We start from the raw sequence: 20829 nt of genomic DNA, 5'->3' as shown, positions 1-20829 counted from the left end.
ATATTTTTTAATGAATTATACTACCCAACTGTTTATATAAGTACAGCTGAAACAATTAGTCGATTGATCATTTCAAATCAATTGACAGAAAAATAAATAATAAACACATTGTATGGTTCCAGCTTCACAAACTGCTTTTCCTTTTAATTCTTATTTTTCTACATATATTACTTTTAATTCTTTAAGTAGGCTACAATTTCCTGATTATACTTAGGTTACATACTCTTGTTTAAGTAAGATTTTTAGGTTACTTGCTTTTACTTGTTACAGTATTTTTAGAGTATGATATTAGTAGGCCTGTTTTTACTTCAGTATGCTAAAGGATATGACAGTGGTAGAACAAGTATTTGGCTCTTGAAGTATGCTAGTAGTGGTGGTGTAGAAACAGGCTACTCTGTCACAAGTAAAATCTTGCACTCAAAATCTTACTTAAGTACATAAGTATTAGCATCAAAACATACTTAATGTACCAAAAGTAATTAAAAAAAGAACTTATACCGAATGAACAATAAATATTGTATTACTGGATAATAATAATCGATTGATGCATTTATGTGTTGATCACTTTGATGGTGCAGCTGTTAAAGTTTAAGCTAATTTCAGCTACTTTATTGCTATGTATTTTTATCGATAGTGATACATTATAATTTATTGTTAATTGTTGTTTTGTATTAATAACCTGAATCTGCAACGTCACTAAAGCTATCAAATAAATGCGATGCAGGCTACTTACTTACATTCCACCACTGGGATCTGAGTACCTTCTCAGCCACTGGCTCATAATGTCACTTAAGAATCTAAAGTCTGCACTGTGGGTTTTGTTAATATCAGAACCAAACAGTAATCACTGGGAACATTAACCCTTCCCCAGCTGTTCTAACCACGTTGAGAAGTCGGATCCCCTGTCATGTACACGCCTATACGAATTCCGAGCTTTCGGGTGTACCTGAAGGTGTCATAATTCATATCCAATGAGACCCCGCCCTGTCCACCGTGTACTGCTGACCGTCACTCTCATCTGTCTGTACAGTTGCGGTCGCGCCTTCTCGCGCTAGCTTCCATGGCGACCAACTAGGGAAAAAAACGTTTTCTCATCTCGACCAGCCGGTTAGCTCCTTTAAAGCGAGCTAACGGGCGTGTTACGAAATGGGATGATGTAGCGGAGCAACTCTTTGGACGAACCGCGCAGTACTTTAGCATGCTAAGCTAACGGGGAGCCGTGTACACATTTGCCAGGAGAACTAGCCAGCAACCAGAGCAGGGCGAGCTAACTGCTGTAAGCTAACGGAGGCTAGCATTCACCTGCAGGCTGTTCTTGCTAACTAACTGGCGCCGACGTTGCTAGCTAACAGGATGGAAAGTGCGAAGGAAAATGAGCCTGGGGCGCCTTCAACCTCAACAACACCACAGGGGGTACTCGATTCTGGCAGTGACAGTAATTCCGTCAAGCCAAGTGGATTAACACCACTGTCTGCGGGGAAGAGACCCTCAATCGGGGAGGATGACGGTGGGGGCGCAGAGGCGAAACTCTTCGGGAAGGGACTCGCAGCCACCTCCCTTCTCCAGATTGCGATAAGGAACGGGATCTATCAGAACCAAGTTGCCAACGCTATCGGCGGTGCGGCCAAAAATATGAACATTCCCGCCGTTAAAACAGCCAACATCTACAGCCTGACATCAGCCAACAGCACCACTTCTGTCAACTCTTTGCTGAGCAGGAGACGACAGAGACATAAGAGGAACCTATCGCTGGGGGCTCCGCCGACCAGCAGCTCGCCCGGCGTGTCCTCTGCTGAGACGGCCAGTGCCGCGCCCTCGGTGTCGCCGCTGAGCACCCTCAGTCTGGATAGGAAGACTTTCCTTCGGCAGAAGCAGTCCAAGCAGCTCCAGGCCTCCGATAAGACATGGGTGAGATCGGACCTCCGGCGGGGCTGCATTCACGTCCATGACTGGCTCACGCCCTCCTACCCGCGGCCGGTGCTGTGCACAGTGGACACCACTGCCTCTGAGGTAGCCAGTAAGCTGGAAGGGAGCAAAGCTGGGGCTGTGTTGAGAATTAACTGCAAAACTGCTGCTGTAATTGACTTAAGTGATAACTGTAAAGATAGTAATGGTCATGCTGATGAAATCAAAAGTCTTAGTGACAGTGTGGATGTGAAAAACCCCAAAGCAGAAGAGAATGAACAAACAAAACAGTATTATCCTGATACTAAACTGTCCTCTAACTTGTTGGATGATAAAACTGCAAGTAACTCTTCATCTGAGCTCTGTCTCAATGACATTGGGATGGATTTGAGCCTGAGTGTGGCAGACTGTTATGGAGTCTACTCAGGTTCAGATATGGAGAGCAGCACCTGTGAGGACTTCAGCCCGGGTGGACCCAGAAGCACAGAGCTCCGGGACTCGCTCAGTGAAGGGCAGGGTTTGGGAACAGACTCCTCAGTGGTGAGCCCAAATTGTGACAGTGCCACAGAGGGACCTGACCCGTTCGAGAGCTCCTCAGATGAAGTCGATCTCACCTCTTCTCCAACACATTCAAGCAGCAACTCTGCTGCAGACCTGCCCGCCACAGACCCCTGCAGTGCTTCCAGCCAAGTTACAACCACACTAGATGACACCGAAGCTGGAACTGGTGATAATGTAGATACTCCCAAATTAATCAAACCTCCTTCTAAATGCCCCAGCAGCTCTCAGACTCGGCCCCTCTCCAGCCAAGCATCTGTCCAGCCAGACCTGGAGATCCCAGGGGGGAGCAAAGGATGGCCCGAGCCCATTAATACTAGTCCGACCCCGGCTCTTTTTGTCCAGCTGCATGGTGGAGCTGTGCGACGGCTGAAGGATGATGAGAGACCTCTTCAGATATTGAATGAGTACCTCACTAATCAGGGGTTTGAAGACCCATGGAGGGTGCAGGGGGAGGGAATGAACCCAGAAATTGGCTGCCTGATACGCTTCTACTTTGGTGAGTATTTTGACAAAGTTGTACACAAATCCAAGTTAATTTTTTTCCACACAGGTGGATGATTATCTGTTTCTAAAGAAAGGTCTGCAAACATGTCCTGTATGTTTTTGAGACAATCAGAATTTTTTTCTCTTTTCCAAATGCACTGTATCTTAGCTGTCAGAGAGCCACTGGCTGTTAGTTACACCATGCCACTTTAGTTGTGCTCGACTCGTCTCTGCTCATTCATTGTTCATCCATTCTCAGTGTACCGTGAGCGCTGTCATTGTGTTTGGTCAGTCGGACTGTTAAACAAGTGTATTCAATTGTCCCCATGGGACAATACACAGTGTTTTGCCTGTAAACCCACCCAACCCCTCTGTGTGTAGGCCTGTAGGGAGACACATCTGGAGGTAACAGGTGTGCTCTGCTCTTTGGGCACACCAACCACCAATCATGAGGCATTATGGATCCTGTTTCGCCTCTGCTGCTGCTGTTGTTGTTGATGTTGTTGTTATTGATAAAGATCCTGTTTTGCTGACAAGCAGGGTAAGAGGATGGAAAACAGGCATGATCTCTTCTGGGATTAGCACAACTGGATATTGTTTTTGACCTTGTTTTTAACACCATCAGCAAAGACAGAGGGGATAAAGTGTCGCACTGTGATGATGAAGGAAGAAACAGAAAATCATTTTTTTACTAAAATTGATACCAAGTTCATTTAAGTGCATTCTCAGTTCTTTTTGAAGTGTTGTAAGTGTCCTTTTCAAGTCCTCATTCAAGAACTTTCAAGAACACCTTTTTTCTCTCTCTTCACCCTTTGTTATGTTTATTTTTACACAACAAGAAACAGGCATCCATCACATTATTACCACACATACCATTAACGTAGAGATCCATTCAAGAAGTTGTCAAAACAGGCTCTGCTCTATATCCTGAAAATATTCAACGGAGAGCTGGGTAAATTCCCCCCCCCCTCGACTCTTGGCTCCCACAGTAACATGACAGAGGAACAAAGCATGACGTAGAGTTAGGCCGCTGAAAGCAGGGGCCCTTCCAGCTACTGCAGACAAACACGCAGCCGTGAAACAAGCAGTGAGAGGCTGGTACAGCAGGAAAGTGGAAGTGCTGTTGGCATGATGGGGACAATTACAGAGGAGAAGCAGTGTGATAATGTGAAGTGACTTTAACATTCATGGTGCTGGCAAAATGAGAAATTGCAAGTAAAACTGGAATAATTAACCACAAGTCTCTACTTGTTTTGACTTGTGAACCTTTTAAAAACAAAGCACAGGTAGATGTGCAATGCAATGCTGAATGATTTATTTACTTCCAGACTGTTATTTAACAAAAATTACAGGCCTGAAGAGGAAAAACTATCTAAAATTTCACAAGGAAGCATTTTCGCCCCATGCTGCCTTGGCCTGTTGGTGTGAGCAGTATAAATTGTTTGTTAATGTTGATGTTCAGAACCACAGGAGTTTGAGTCAGCATAATCTTTCTGGCAAAATGTACATTACCAAGTATTCTCTTTCTCTCTTTATCTCTCTCTCTCTCTCTCTCCCTCTCTCTCTCTCTCTCACACACACACGCACACACACACTCACAGACACACACACACGCACACACACGCGCACACGCACACACACATACACACACATGCACGCACGCACACACGCTCACACTGTGCTGACAGTAAGAGAAAAGTGACCTCAGTGGAAATCAGATTTCACCTCCTCAGTGTTTCGGATCTCATTGAGCGAATCGCAGCAGCAGACTCCTCTTCAGCTCGGAACTGCGGCATCCAGAGGTCACTGCTTTACTATACAAGGTTAAACAATCCCCCAGCAAATATGTCTAATTCTCGTACCCAAAACTCACCAAGTGCCCGCAGGCTGTTAAGGCAAACATCTAATTTTGTCCTCAGGGTGTGAACATCATGCAACACCACGCCAGCTGCACAGCTCAGTGATTTAAGAACTATGACGCTGGTTCACATTTTTAGCTGAAATCCAAAACACAGCCTCCAGCAGAGTCAATTAACTGCTGGACATTCGGTGCACTTGGGGACATGAGGCTTATCAAGGACAAGATGCACCAGAAAGTTTTGCTGGACAGGAAATGGCTTTCTGCTGCTTGATGAGAGACAGGATGTTCCCCCAGTCAGAGAAATGGCCGGACGGAAAGGGCATGTATGAGTGTGTACATTAACACACTATGTCTCGCCTGCACCGCCCAGGGAAGGGTGGACCCCCCTGTATGCTGTACACATTATTGTTTAGTTTAAAACAGCGTGTGTTAAAAAGAATCACATTGATCTGCTTCATCAGTGCAGTTATGTCACATTTTTTCAGTCATAAGGCATTTGTGACAAAAGACACCACATGATGTCACCAACTGATTTTGAAATGCATGTGTGTGACACACAACATATTGACATATGGAGGCTTTGACTAAATATAAATCAAATCTAATGAGACTTGTTTGTGTTTATAACTACAAGATCTAAGTTTATCGTGAATTGTTCTCCATCATGTCTTTATTTATATTTACTGACATCATCGGCGTTTGCACTGTCAGGACTCCATGTTCCAAAGCTACGTACAGAACTCAGTGTTCTTAATGTGTGCAGAATAGATCCATCATCTTGGAATAAACTACAGAAAGCTCTGAAATTATGGATGGCAGTCACCCAAAAATGATTTTAAACACAAGTAGAGCTGAAACGATTAGTTGATGCCATTTTAATAATGAATAAGGGCCTAATGGATGAATTTTTTAAGCAAAACTGTCAAACATTTGCTGTTTCCAGCTCTTCAAATGTCAGGTTTTGCTGCTTATCTTTGGCAGTTTAAGTATTAAATTGAATATCTTTTTGTTTTGGATTGTTGGTCTAATAAAAGCAGTGACAGAAATAAGTAACCCTGGGGTCTTTTATTGTTATAAACGGGCATATTGCACCATTTTCTAATAATTTGAAACAAAACTGATGAATTGATTAATGGGAGAAAAAAAATCAGCAGATTATTTAATAATAAAAATATTATTGGTTGCATAAGTCATTGACATTATAAAGACCAAAATGGACAGAATGTGGATATATTTTTCAGGAAACTGAGTTTTAATGCCTTGCTTTTAGGTTTTAAATTTTCCGTGTGTTGGTGTGATTTAGATCCGACTAACAGATGACGGATGACTCTGAGGGATGAAAGCCTGTTTTCTTACAAAATCCATTTTTTTATTTGACAAAAGAACCACAGGCTCTCAAATGTTGTTCGAACACAAGCAACTGTACAGCAACTTTGCCTGAATAAAATACAATCTAAAACTGTCAAATTTCTGATTTAAAGCTGGAGCTATCTGATCAAAGATTCTTCTGCATATGACCAAGCATTCAGTGCCTGCTCTCTGTAACTGAAGTATTCAGGTTTGATACACAGCCCTCCTCAGAAGTTGGTTAGTCCCAGTGAAATCCAAGTGACGCTGTGTCTAAGTCAATGGAGGAGGCAACAGTGAGGATCAAGGTGCTGGTGTTGTAAGACATTACATAACAAGCTAATCTGATTTCAGGCCTCTCAGTGGCTCAGGCTCTTCATGTGTCTCCCTTTCTCTTATTCTCTGGTGTGAGTGTGTGATCACCAGAGCAGACAATGAAAAGCACCGACTGGAAAACCCAGTTTAATACGACACTGTACATTATCAGTCAGTTTATAGTTGGTTTCACTGTGTTTAAACACACGGGGAGATGAAGGGGAACACCGCGCCTGGGGTTTCTGGCCAGTCCCTTGCTCTGCACTGTGACTGTAACTGAACTGTGGCTGCTTTTTGTGTCAGCAAGGGGTTAATGTAACAATCACGCCTGAGTGACTGCTCACTCTCGCAGCCCACAGGCTATTAGCTACAATTCACTTACATAACCACATAGCTCTCTGTGGCTCTACACTTTCTGAACAAGAAGCCCAGTGTGAGACAGTTCATTCACAAAAACCCAGACAGCTAAAAATATTGTCTTCTATTGTGCAACAAGGCCATTATGAAATATAGAATCAGTGTGTATAATGATTGCTCCATTCAGGATCATCAGCCATCTCATTTAGTCTCACGTAACAGGGTTCTCTCTCTCTCTTTCTCTCAAGGCAAGCCTCGAAGTGTGGGTGGTTCTGAGCGGGTACAGCTTTCTGGGGTGTTCAACGTGCGTAAAGGGAAGCTGGCGCTGCCAGTGAACCGCTGGTCGAAGCGTCAGGTCACACTGAGTGGAACCTGCCTCATTGTCTCATCTGTGAAACACGCCCACACCGGCAAGATGCACATCCTCCCTCTCTTAGGAGGAAAGGTACTTTCTGAAGTGTTGTCATGTGTTTACTTTGTTTGATTAGCACCCTGACTTGGTACCTGTTTATCAGCCTTAAAGTGACAGAATCTCTCTATGGCGTAGAGCAGTTTTAAAAAACATTTTTAAGTTGAGCTCAGAGGTCGTTCACCGCTCCTGTGTGCTCCTACTGCCCCAGGTTATGCTGCCTCTCCTGCAGCCACACAATTCCCACCTAACTACTAGTCTTTATTAAGATTTGGGCTGAGTGTTAATCAGTATTATTATATACAGCTTATATTGTAGTTATACTGTGTCAAACGTTTTATGTCTCATGTCTGTACAGTAAATCTGAAGCTAGAGTCATGAGACTGTAAGTGTAGCTTTGCATAAACACTGGAAACAGAAAAAAAATGATTGCCTGACACTGTCCAGATGTTAAAAAAAAAATGCCCATCAGCACCTCTACAGCTCACCAATTAATATGTTGTATCTTATTTGTGTACTGTGCGCAAATACCATAATGTAAAATAAACTAGTAACCGGTATGGCAGTGTATCAAAATTACGCGTGTACGTTGTGCGTTTTTAAAGATTGAGTAACTTTACCTCACCCAAAAAGATGGATTTAGGCCATCTCCAAAAGAGATTAAAAAAACATGAATTTTTATATCATTAGATATACTTTTGGGAAAACAAAAGAGATGCCATAGCCATAGGGGGACTGGTTTAAATAAAAGATTGGGAAACTACTATATCCTCTATGTTGCAGGTGGAGGAAGTGAGGAGACACAGCCACTGTCTGGCTTTCAGCTCAGCTGGTCCTCAGAGTCAGACTTACTACATCAGCTATGACTCGTACACAGAGCATCTCCGCTGGCATCGGACGGCCTCAAAGGTACTTAAAGTGTGATATGAATGCATTAGTGTCCACAGTTACACTCTTTGCTTCTATAACTGATTTTTTTATGGTCACATAAACCCAAGATTGACTCATCATGATGATGATGTTGGGATTTTACACATCTTTACTGCCTCTTGTGGTCACAAGTTGCTCATCATGTTGTCCTGCCCGTCCCCTTCTATTTGTCAGATTGCGTCCCAGAGGGTGAACTCGGTCGACCTGTCGTGCTGCAGCCTGGAGGAGCTGCCCGCTCAGCTCTTTTACAGCCAGGATCTCACACACCTGAATCTCAAAAATAACTTCATGTCGCTGCACAAAGGTGTTCCAGCACTCACCAGGTGAGTTTCCGTCACCAACACCATCCTGTGTGTTTTGGAACAATGTGACAGGAGGAGCCGACACATGAAAAGAAGTATTTTCCTCTTTGTCATTCTCTCCTCTGGATGTGGACTGTCCCTCTGTGGTTTTTTTTGCTGTCTTAGGGAGCTACCATATGGTCTAAAGAGGAAGCAGCTTAGATCAAATGACAGATGACGTGTGTGTGGGCGGCTGTGTGGTTTGGATGATTAAAAGATTCCTGCACTGGTGATGAGAGAGTTGACATCCAGTCACCTGACCTCTGAGACAGAGGGCTTGTCTAATTGGCTACTGATGTAATTGTGTAATGTAGCAATGTAATTTTCAGTGTAAGAGAATTTCTGTGGGTCTCTGCAGTTATTCACTTCAGCTCGTCATCTGCCATTGGACGAGTGCCTCGTTAAAATATTGAAGTACAGGTAGCTACAACAACATCAGCATCTGAGAAATATAAGAATGAAAGAGGAGTCCCAAACCTACAATGCGTTAGTCTGTCTCTCAATACTTTCTGACTTCCCTACCTACTTCCTGTTTGTAGCTCTCAGTTCCAAGTCCCTTGGTTCCTGCTAAAGACCTAAATCTTTGAACACAGGTATATACTAAGATGTAAATGACAAATATGCCGTGGACTGTTTGTTGTGGCAGATTGATACACATTTGGTGGTGAGTATTTCTGGCAGCAGGACAGAGTATGTGGGATCAGTAGTTGTTCGTAGGATCAGTTTATTATTGGTTCTGGTCTTTTCACTGTATTTGTCGACAAGATGTAAAACGGAATTGTCATTTTAAGATGACGTCTGTATGTTTCTGCATATGTATGCCCTCTATGGCAGGAAGAAATGGCTGATGTTATGTTTTGACTTTCATATTAAATACTGTATATGACAGACCTTTCAGTGTCTTCATCCTGGTGTAACAGCTTTCTAGCTAAATTAAAAATCCATCACTGAAAAGCAATGTGCCCTTCACTTGTGTAAGAATGAATTTAAAGGAGCATGGGGTCCGCCAGGTTATCAAAAAAATAGGGTGTGGTGGTGTGTTTTCCTTAAGCTCGGGTCCTCTACCAGAGGAGGAGCAGTGTCTTAGCTCTTCCTAGGACTTTTCTGGACAGAGACCTCAAATGTTGTACCTGGAATCTGCTGGAGCCACTCTCCCAGTTTGGGGGTCACAGTCTCAAGTGCACCACTGTTGCCTTTACTCCCCACATCTTTTCTAGCTCCTCTTTCAGCCCTTGGTATTTTTCAAGCTTATCGTGTTCCTTCTTCTTGATGTTGCTGTCGCTAGGGATTGCTTCATCCATCACCACTGCCTTCTTCTGTTGTTTGTCGATTAATACAATGTCCGGTTGGTTAGCCATCACCAGTTTGTCAGTAGGACGTAGTGACAACTAGCGATGCGGTTGCAGACTGCAACAGACTGAGTACACGTCGCTCACCCCTCCCTTTACAAGCGTGTAGGAGAACCTATAGTGGTCTTCAGGTAACAAAAATGTGAATGGCCCTATCTAGAGCCAGTGTTTGATTTGTCCTTTCTGGTCTACTGTAGAAACATAGCGATGCAACATGGCAGACTTCGTGGAAGAGGAACAGGCCCCCAGGAAAGCAGCTCAGCTTTGCAGCAGATTTTTCTAACAGTTACTCACGAAAAAAATCCCCTGCAAAAGCATTTTAACCATAGGCCACCATTATATTGAACTACAAATAAGGTCAAATAAGAATCTCTCTGTTCTGAATTTTTGAGCCATGGTGGTTTTATATTTGTAAAAGTTTCCTCAAGCCAAGAGAAGCAATTTAAAAATCTGTGACATCATCACAATATAAAGTCTATGAGCAGAGCAGGAACTCGTGGGCGGGGCCAGCAGGAGAAGCACTACTGCACATATTGGGCAGGACGCATGCTATGGAAGCAATCCCGCAAGCTAGAAAACTTAATTGGTGAATGTGCTGGGCAGGCATCTCCATTAGAATGTATAGGCACCATCTAGTTACCATTAAAATCTTTGAGGAGGACCTGCTCCCAATGCTGATGTAAAAAGCTTTTTCTAAGGTAACGAAAACACAACGATTTTTGGTTTGAGGTGATTATACACCAATGAAAACATAGTTATGAAAATTATTTTGGCTGGAACTATGGATTATTTTCAATATCATCTAATCTGCCAATTATTTTCTTGATTAATTGATTATTCATTTTGTCAATAAAATGTCAGAAAATAGTGAAGCATGCTCTGTGTAATTTTGTAGAGCCCAAGGAAACATCTTCAGATAGTATGTTTTATTCAAACAGCAGTCCAGATATCCAAAGCTATTCAATTTATTATCATGTATGATCAAGAAAAGCATGAAATTCTCACATTTAGAAACATGACTCGTGACACAGTATATATACACAGACGTGGTTGCTGAGATAATTACAAGTTGAGAAGCATTTATGTGAACACCTAGCCATACATACGTTTTTTTTAACTGATATGTCAGTCGCTCAAAAGAATAAGTGCAAGATTTGTACACGTCTCAGTCTAGTTTAGGCTTCTGATCCAATGTTCACCTCACAGCAATTTCTGTTTCTCTCACTTTGGCTCCTTTGTAGCCACTCAGGAGAAGATTAAGTTGAAGCCTCACATTTGCTTGATGATACAGTGATTATATACTGCTATTGTTCCTCCATAAACACACACTTCCCAGGCGGTGTTTTTGAGGAATGTGTTTTTCCCGTGGCGCGCCTGTGACTTTCCCTCGGAAGGACGTGGGTCCGGCTCAGCCTTTCACCCCGACCCCTCCGTGAACTGGATTAGGTTAGGCAAGGGAAGCCAGGAAAAACACATGGACACACACGCGTGCGCACGCGCGCTCCTACCTGTACCACATGCTGCATTGTTATGGTGAAACCTTTTAGTCGCGTAAACATGTAGCTTTAAATAGTTTGTGTACCCTAACTGCTATGGAGCTGCATCCTTGAGACCTTGCACAAGCTTCCTCTCATAATTTTCCTTGTTTATGAGACGGGTGTTATGTAACTAAAAAAGTTTTTCACGATGTTTGTTTTTGTTAAAGCCTCAATTCAAAAGAAGGCTAAAGTCTGATTATAGCACAGAGATTAACATCTTTGTCCCTTTTTTGTCTTCCTGTCCCCTCCCCCTCTCCCTCATTCTCTACCTCTCTAGGTTTTGTAAACTGAGAAGCCTCAGTCTGTCAAATAACGCGCTGTCAGACTTTCCCCTGGCCTTGTGTGACATCACCTCACTTACAGAGCTGAACCTGTCTGGAAACCGTCTCTCATCTCTGCCTGCAGAAGTCGGAACCATGCACAAGTAAGTGTGCAGAAAGAAAAAAAATGACCCCTGGGCTGTGGCTAGTAATGGTCGTGGTGTTGATAATGATGATGATAATTTGCCAGGTATATGCCTGAGAGCAGAAAGTATCCTCAGTGACCTGTACACTGCTGACATCAGACAGGAGTTGTTGTCATTGTGGCTCCATCAGTGCAGATTAATCCCTTTCTGTATTAAGTGAACAACTGGCTGTGCACCAGACTTCTGTCCTGACAGTGCAGAGGTTTTGTGCGGGTGATCAGAGTGCAGAGTCATGCTGATGCTGTCCCTGCATTACAGGGTATTTGGGGTCAAGCCCTCAATTATTGTGTGCACCAGCAAATTTTGTATGTTTATAGACTGTTTATATGTACTACAGTATTGTTACTCTCTTTACGACATTCGGCAGGACTTTTATTGTAAGACCTGATATTTTTTAAAACATATATGCAAATTAATCAGGCTGTTTTTGAGGTCCATCATCCCATCTTCTCTTGTTTTTGTGTCCAGCCTGCAGACTTTTCTCCTGGATGGCAACTTTCTGAGCTCTCTGCCCGTTGAGCTGGGCTCTCTGGAGGGCCTGACCTACCTTGGCTTGTCCTTCAACTGTTTCAGCTGCGTCCCCCCCGTCCTGGAGAAGCTCAGAGGCTTGGAGAGACTCTGTCTGGCAGGGAACCAGCTCTCCGTCCTGGATACGGCTGGACTGCAGTGGCTGCCTGCTCGCCACATAGATCTCAGGTAAACATTTTCACAAGGACTCGCTGACATTTTTAGATGCAACACTGGAACAAAGCTCATCAGAAATCTAACACTTCCCAAGATGCTGCAGGAAAAATCTGCACTGTAGTTCTGCATCCCTGCCTGTTTTTATCCTGTGGATTTGGAAATCTTAACACCATAAGTTCAAAAAGTTCTGTTTACCCTGTTTCCTTATGTTTGTGTTCTTTCTTGTACAGGCTCAACCGGCTTCAAAAGGTGACAGCAGGAGACCCGGAGCAGCTGGTCCACATCGTCCAGCTGGACTTAAGGGACACTGGGTTACAGGAGCTTGATGTCAGGCCTCTCTGTAAGCTGGAGCTCCTCCGCTGTGACAGAAACACTCTCTCCCTCCTCAGAGTCAGTGGCCATGCCCTCAAGAGTCTGCATGCTGCACACAACGGTACTAACATTTATTATGTGCTGTATAAATGGATAATGTCTGGCGCTATATATACATTCAGACACAAATTATTAAGAATTATGCATGTTTTGTTTATAGAGCTGAAGCTGCTGGAGGTGCAGCCTGTGCCAGAGAATCTGACTGTTCTGGATTTGTCTTGGTATGAAGTCTCTATGAATACTTAACTGTCCTATTTACTGTGAAGCAAAGAAGGTTGTGTTCTTGTTCTAAGCTGCATGCTGACTACATTTATTTTACTAAAGGAACAAGCTGGGATGTGTCCCCGCCTGGGTGTGTGAGAGCAGCAGACTGGAGGTGTTGGACATCAATCATAACTCTGTTACAGAGCTGCCCATACAGTGAGCATTACACAAACTCACAAACACCTGCCGCGTAGACACATTTTTCACAAATACACTGTGTACAAAGAGCTTCTTAAAATACAGAGGAAAAAGTGGGCAGCTGCTTGGATGTAAAACTTACTAGTTGAATGGCTAATATAGGATGTGATTACAGATTTCTTAAAGGTGCTGTATACAACGTTCTACAGAGCCCTTGAGGGGACATGGGGAAGAAAAAACAGATGGGCAAAAAAAGCTGGGGGAGAAAAAATGAATGGGAAGAAAAAAGATAAATACATTTGCATTTTCCCAAGAAACTTGCTTTCACCTGAGAAATATTGAGTCTTGCTGCTCAACTCCTGCAGCAGAGCATCGTGCAAAGCGCTTGGTGGAGGTAAATATACCCTAGATCAGTGGGTGTGGTGGTTATTTAATACTCTATCAGTAAGTTACATCACTCTTCTCATATCTTCGAAGAAGCTGTGTCACACTTAAATGTGATATCAAGCTTGTCAACGGAAAGTTTTAGCCTACCTCAGGAAATGAATGAATGGTTCAGAGCATCACAGCATGAACACACATTACCACAAACACAGATGGTGTATGATAGCAATAATTCTAGTATAACTCACCTCGTACATTGTGTTTCAAGGACAAAACATGAGATGCTACTAAAAAGATGAAAAAGTTGAGCCCTGGATGTCCCCTTAATAGAAAAGTAGAATATCGAGTCATAACAAACCAGTCTGATGTATGTTGAGGTCTTTATGGTAAAAAAATGTAGCAGCCCTTTTCAGGTGAAAAACAAAAAAGACAATTTTAATAAAAAAGTTTGTAATTTATTAATAAACAGTGAAGATTATGATATGCAGCGTTCTTTTAGGAAGCAGGATAATTTCAGGGTAGACTTTCCTTCAGTATGGTACAGACACTACATACAGATACACTGGATGGCAATAATGCTGGTAAGTCTTTAAACTCTTTAAATAGACATATTATTCCAAAATGTGTCTTCTGTACCTGTAGCAACACGCCTACTCCAGTGCAGTGCTATTTTCAGTCTGTGCACAGCCTGTGGCAGCAACTGAAATTTGTTTCCTTCACAATTTGATCATTGCTTCTGATGACGGTGGTCCAACTACAGGCTACATGAAGCACAAAATGTTATTCCAACTTGAGGTCAAGCTCTTTCTTAGGTCTCTCCATCTAGCCAGCCATCATTAAAGAGTTAATTCAGTGTATTGTACCTCAATGACAAAATTGGGTCATTATAACAGAAACACATGAAATACTGCTGTGTCCTCATCGGGGTAAAACAGAGTTCACTCTGACAGATTACACAGAGAGAGGCTGAGCTCGCTATGTTGTTTGTCTGTTGTGTAGGCTGCTGTCCAGTGGGAGCCTGAGGAAACTGCTGGCAGGCTGGAACCAAGTGTGTCAGCTGGCAGAGAGGCTGGAGAGATCACAGCTCGAGGTCCTGGACCTCCAACACAACTATCTGACTGAGCTCCCACACAACCTGTTCATCAAAGCACAGAGGTGCACGCAACAACACAACATCCCCTTTCTTTTTCTCGCCACATTTCTTTCTTCCATGTGAATTTCCACATCTTTCTTTCCATCCATCTTTCTCTATTTTTTCCACTCCCATCTGTCAGTTTTTGTCAAGCCATTTGTTCAAGTACTAAGTTTGTGTTCTCTGCTGGGATTTCATCACAGCTTGAGATACCTAAATGTGTCGGCCAATAAGCTGGAGAACCTCCCTGCAGCCAGCCTATCAGAGGACAGCTTCAGCAACCTGGAGGAACTCTATGTGACCAATAACGGCTTGACAGACAAGTGTGTCCCTCTGCTGAGTGGACACGGCCACCTCAGGGTGCTTCACCTTGCCTACAACCAGCTGCAGACCTTCACTGCCAGGTAAAATACCGAACTGCTCTCAAACTCAGCTTGCAAAAGAGTAAACCAGTGTGTGACACCTACATTGAAGTGGTAGATTCATACCTTGACTTTAGCTGTATTGAAGGATTAATTAAGAAACAGAAAAAATCTCAGCATTGCTTCAGAAACAGGTTTAGGTCACAAGAGAGATGAGTTTGATAAATATGGTTCCCTAAAATAAAGTTTGCAGTGCCAGCACTCTGATATAACCGTACCTCCACCTCCTGCAGTAAACTGGCACGACTAGAGCAGCTGGAGGAGCTGGATCTGAGTGGCAACAGACTGAGGGCCGTGCCCACCACCATCCTCAGCTGTCAGCGTATGCACACACTCTCCGCCCACTCCAACTGCATCAACGCATTCCCTGAGGTGCTCCAGCTGCCTGAGATCAAGGTTAGTCTTATATACGCTGGTATTTTAAGCTCTGTTTCCTTTCATTCATTTAGCTGTTCTTTCTTCTTGACACACATCCACACACACCTCTCCACAGGAGAGTATTTGCTATTGTCCTAGTTTGGTGCCTTGTGGAAGTAGTTTTGGAAATAAAGGATGAAAGTCAACGTCATTCTACTCAGATGAAAGTGTGCTCCTTCTCCCTCTTTATCTCTCTTTCTATCTGTCTACCTCTGTGTTCATCGTTATTGGGTTGGGCCAGATAAGGAAATCCTTTGTAATCTCAGAGTAACTCCCTAATCTCTGCCTACCCAAATGACGGTTCCGTTCTCCTGTCTGTGCATGTGTGTGTGCAGAATAAGGGTGGCAAAATAATCTACTGAAGGTTCTGACGATATTGACGATTCTGTATTGATGCAAGAAACTCCTCAATCAGAATTTTGAAAAGCTTCATCGTGAATTAGCGTCAGAGCTTTTATGCAGAACAGAACCCCTGAGGAAGGGAAAAACGAATAACTACATCTAGTCATAGTTTTTGTTAACGAAATTAACACTGGTTGTGCTTCTGCAGTGTGTCGACTTGAGCTGCAATGAGCTGACTGAGGTGACCCTGCCAGAAACACTTCCTCCAAAGCTTCAGGAGCTGGACCTCACAGGCAATCCTCGCCTCAACCTAGACCATAAGAGCCTGGAGCTCCTCAAGTATGAGCCTCAAAGATCCTGTAGCAGTAATAATTTTTATAAATAATCTATGGAAAGTTTATGTGTCATTGACTCATGAAACCAACTAGCTGACGTTTTTTTTCTCTTCTCCTTCTCTTTTGCAGTAATATCAAATGTTTCAGGGTAGATCCATCTCCTTCGGCCCCATGCGTGAGTGAGAGCCATGGGGCCCCTGCAGTCTGGAGCCACGGCTACACCGAGGCCTCTGGAGTCAAAAACAAGTTAGTCCTCCTCCCACTCTTTCTTTGTCTATTCATCTACTCACTGCCATTTTTCCTTTTGAACTAAGGTATTTTATTGATCTCTCAAAGTCCATTAAAACACACTCAGGTCAGTGAGCACTTTCCCAAACCACAGGTACACTGTGCTTTCAAAGAATGAAAAAAAATACAATAGTAATGAAATAAAGATTTTTCAATAAAAACATAAAAACCAGCATAAACTAAATTATAGAAATGCCAATGTATACAAATATGCATTTAATGAATTGTTCAAAAACAATAGCTCAGCTGACCTGACCTCAGCTGAAACAGTAAAAGCAAGTTTTCAGCCCAGACAGCAAAGTTTTGGTCAGCAAATCTATGTTGGCGCAGATCTGACAGATGCAACTGTTGGCAATAAAATGTTTTCATCTTTAACCTTGGACATGCAGGATCATTATCCATTTTCCCTGCAGAATATGAAGGCTGACGCTCAGAAAATATACATAAGAGAACCAAACTCCTCAAAGCTGTAAAATGTATTTAACAAGAGCTCACAATTTTAGAATGCAATGAACATTACTGCAGTGCAGCCAGGACTACATTCATGTTTTAAGCATCTAGTGTGTCAGAAGGCTTGCTGCTGCATTTTGGACCATTCAGATGTAAATGAAGACGTAACTCACGTAGATGTGTTGAGATGAAGTCAGGGATGTTCAGCTATATTTCTTGGCAGAATTGTTGCACAGAGATCAGTAGTCGATGTCCTTGTTATTGTTCTCAGGCTGTGTGTGGCTGCTCTGGCGCTGGACAGCTTCTGTGGAATTCGTGAAGCTCTGTATGGAGTTTTTGATGGAGACAGGAACGTCGAGGTGCCTTACCTGCTGCAGTGCACCATGGGAGACGTGCTAGCAGAGGAGCTGCACAGAGGCCAGAGGCAGGAAGATTACATGACCAACACTTTCCTCACCATGCAGCGGTAAACAAACAGCTTATACGATTCACAAAGAAGTCACAACAGTCACCCCTGAATACTTCCACAGCTTGTTGCAGCGACTGTGATCATCACTCTCTTCACAAAGTGTTTGTGTGCTGCTTTGCTGCAGGAAACTGGGCACAGCAGGCCAGAGGATGGGTGGCTCCGCGGCTTTATGTCACATCAGACACGACCCGGTGGCTCCAGGCGAGCACGGCGGCTGCTTCACCCTGAAGGCTGCCAATGTCGGCAGGTGCCAGGCTGTTTTGTGCCGCGACGGTAAAGCTATGCAACTCTCCACCACACACACCGTCAAAGAGGAGCCAGAGTACCAAAGGGTCCGGAAGTATAACGCCATCATCACTGAGGTAAAGACAAGCTCATGTTCTAGATACTGTTGATGGTGTTGACTGGTGCTGCTAAAACGTGTTTATTAATAGATTTGCAGATTGATAGCAAGTAAATAAAATGTTGATGATTAAAGGGACATTTCACCCAAAAATAAATACACATATTTTCCTCTTACCTGTAGCTCTATTCATCAATTACACTGTTTTGATTTGAGTTGCAGAGTGTAGTTTCTGAAAGAACTACATGACAGCTCCTTATCCTTCTCTTCTGCAGGATAACAAAGTGAGTGGTGTAACGGACTCCACCAGAATTATGGGTTATTCCTTCCTGTGCCCGTCTGTGACCCCCAGACCGCACGTCTCCACAGTGACCCTCACACCCCAGGACGAGTTCTTTGTCCTGGGCAGCCGAGGCCTGTGGGACATGTTGTCTCCCAGCGAAGCAGTGGAGGCAGTCAGGAATGTCCCGGATGCTCTGGCTGCAGCGAAGAAGCTAGTGACACTGGCTCAGAGCTACGGCTGCTCCGACAGCCTCAGCGCTGTGGTCGTCCAGCTCAGCATCACCGAAGACTGCTGCTGTTTCTGTGAGCCGCCACCTCCCCCTCCCAGCCCCGGCCTGGGCGCACACACCAGCACACACCCCTACTCAGCAAGTGGTGATGGCGGCATACCGCTGCCGCCGGCCTCCTCAGGAACAGTGAGCGAGCTGAGCAGCGAGTTCAGCACCTCTGAGATGAGCAGTGAGGTGGGATCCACGGCATCCTCAGAGGAGCCACCACCTCAGACCGAGCCTCTGACATCCCACCTGAACCTGCCAGGACGAGCCGGCGTGCGGAGACCAGCCTGTGGAGGTGGGAGCTTCCACAGACAGTTCTCTGGAGCGCTGTCTGACAACGGAGTCGACAGCGAGGACGAGGAGCCCATCGCTGGTGTCTTCTCTAATGGCAGCCGTGTAGAAGTGGAAGCTGATGTCCACTGTCTGCGCCGCCATGACTGCCCAGCACCCCAAACACACACTCAGCCAAGCACAAATATCCATCCTGCTGTAGCTACACATCACCAGCCTTCACCTCTTCCCTTCTCCTCCCCGTCCTCCCCCGTCCCTCCCTCTTCTTCCTGCCTCAGCGGAGAGGTTCAGTCAGGCACTCTGGGCCGCAGGGCTCGAGCTAACGGCTCGGTGGCTTGCCAAGGAAGAAACCAGGACCTCATAGAGGAGGCAGCTGATGCCCCCGTCAGGAAGCAGGGAGGCTACTTCAACGCTCCTGCCCAGCCGGACCCCGATGACCAGCTCATCATTCCACCAGAGCTGGAAGAGGAAGTCCGACAGATCATCCAGCAGCAGCAGCAACAGCAACAGCAGCAGCAGGAACAAATTCAAACACACAACCAGCAAGCACACAGCTACCAGAAACCTGCAGACTATTTTGTCACACCCCTCTAACTTCTGCCCCCCCTCCGCAACAGCTGGTGTCAACCTCTTATCCAGGATTTTAGATGGAGAACTGTGGAATCAGGACTGTTGGTCTTGATGCTCTGCATTAATTTGTACGGCTCCCTCCAAAAACCTCAGAGTATTCTGAACATGCTTCTGGACCAGAGAGACTGTGTTTTGTTATTTACTTTTTCTACTGTTAACTCTATGCCCCTTGAAACGCAATGCAATTTTTTATAACACTTTATGTTGATTAAATCTTCACATGTAATTGATTTTTACCATATCTTTAATTTGAAGAAGCACTTTGAATGCTTTTTATTAGACTTTTGAGACTCTATGTTAAATGGTACTTTGAGACATGGACCATTCTGTTTTTGTGTTGTAGCAGACGTTTCCTCCGTTTGTTCGCGGCTGATGGCCTTACAGTTGTTGGAGTTAGTAAACTGTTAAACTAACTCTTAGGAGTTTAATACTTTAAAGTGACCTAGTCACTGAAGCGTACTAATATTCTCTGAGAGAAAAGATGATTATTTCAAAAGGCTGATATTCCAGGTTTGTGTTCTCGGGGGCGTGCAGAGTTCAGAGTGGTGCTGCAGTGGTGAGTAAATGCTGAACGGGGGGGATCCTACAGTTCTTACCAGCTCAATGAATGTTCTCAGAACAGTGTTACAGACTTCTCAAAAATGGCAAATCGCACAAGAGAGCTACTTTTGCTATATAATAAATTAAAGTTTTCAGATAACCACAATATGTTGACTTTGACTTCTTGTGGAGGGGGGGGGATACTTAAAGGGTACTTTGTGCAGCTACCAGTCACATTTGTTTTAAAGGCTTTGTCAGTATCCAGCCATGCAGATGGCTTGGGATTTTTACTGACTTGCTTCTGAAACTTTACCCAGCTCATTGCAGGTCAATGGAATTTTGTTTGTAGTGATCCAGACATTGAAACATTACATTTGACTGTCCTAAAAGAGCACAGGATAATCCACAAAACAGTGCTGATCTGGCCTGTGCTTTCTCCACGTTTCTAGAAAGTTTGCTCGAGTTCTTAATTTTTTTACTGCTTTTGAAAATAAAAATTCTATTCCAGAGCTCAAACACTTTGTCTTTTTCAAGACAAGAATGCCAAACAGTTTCTGATTCCAGCTTGTCAAATGCAGTCACTGCTTCTCTCTATTTTTTATCATTGTAAATGTAATCATTTTAGGAATTTAGACCGATGGTCAGACAAAAAAAGTTACTTGAAAACGTCATCAAATTTAAGGAATAATGATTTTTTTTTTTTTTTTTTTTTTTTTTTTAAATTTGGTGACATTTTATGTACCACTCAATTAAGACAGTAATTGTCAGATGAATCTACGGCAGAAACCAATTATTTTCCTGATCAGTTTCACTACCAATTTTTTTTCTTGGTTTATTGTTTGTTTGATATAAATGATATATTGGACAGCTTTTTGTGTCCAACCAACCATCCAAACCCCCAAACTGTCA

General features: G+C 43.7%; 1 protein-coding gene across 1 annotated transcript; it reads left to right on the top strand.

Annotated features, from left to right (window-relative positions):
* Positions 1-972: 972 nt before the first annotated feature.
* LOC125895317 (PH domain leucine-rich repeat-containing protein phosphatase 1-like) lies at positions 973-20086 on the top strand. The gene is made up of 17 exons (XM_049587059.1): positions 973-2962; positions 7078-7274; positions 8022-8147; positions 8343-8491; positions 11674-11820; positions 12331-12558; positions 12777-12979; positions 13079-13139; positions 13243-13338; positions 14704-14859; positions 15040-15240; positions 15492-15654; positions 16226-16356; positions 16482-16598; positions 17362-17556; positions 17684-17921; positions 18178-20086. The coding sequence occupies exons 1-17, from the start codon at positions 1354-1356 to the stop codon at positions 19342-19344; spliced, it is 5184 nt and encodes a 1727-aa protein (XP_049443016.1). The 5' UTR covers positions 973-1353; the 3' UTR covers positions 19345-20086.
* The last annotated feature ends 743 nt before the right edge of the window (positions 20087-20829 follow it).

Source organism: Epinephelus fuscoguttatus, linkage group LG10, assembly GCF_011397635.1.
Source record: "Epinephelus fuscoguttatus linkage group LG10, E.fuscoguttatus.final_Chr_v1".
NCBI classification, from domain to species: Eukaryota; Metazoa; Chordata; class Actinopteri; order Perciformes; family Serranidae; genus Epinephelus; species Epinephelus fuscoguttatus.
Note: the sequence above shows the minus strand (reverse complement) of the source record. Positions and strands in the feature narration are given on the sequence as shown.

Bases quoted from the DNA above. Each gene is read 5' to 3' on its own strand.
- LOC125895317 (XM_049587059.1), top strand. From the start codon at position 1,354: ATGGAAAGTGCGAAGGAAAATGAGCCTGGGGCGCCTTCAACCTCAACA. The intron at 11,821-12,330 runs GTAAGTGTGCAG...TTTTGTGTCCAG, and splicing joins GAAGTCGGAACCATGCACAA to CCTGCAGACTTTTCTCCTGG. The intron at 12,980-13,078 runs GTACTAACATTT...TTTTGTTTATAG, and splicing joins TCTGCATGCTGCACACAACG to AGCTGAAGCTGCTGGAGGTG.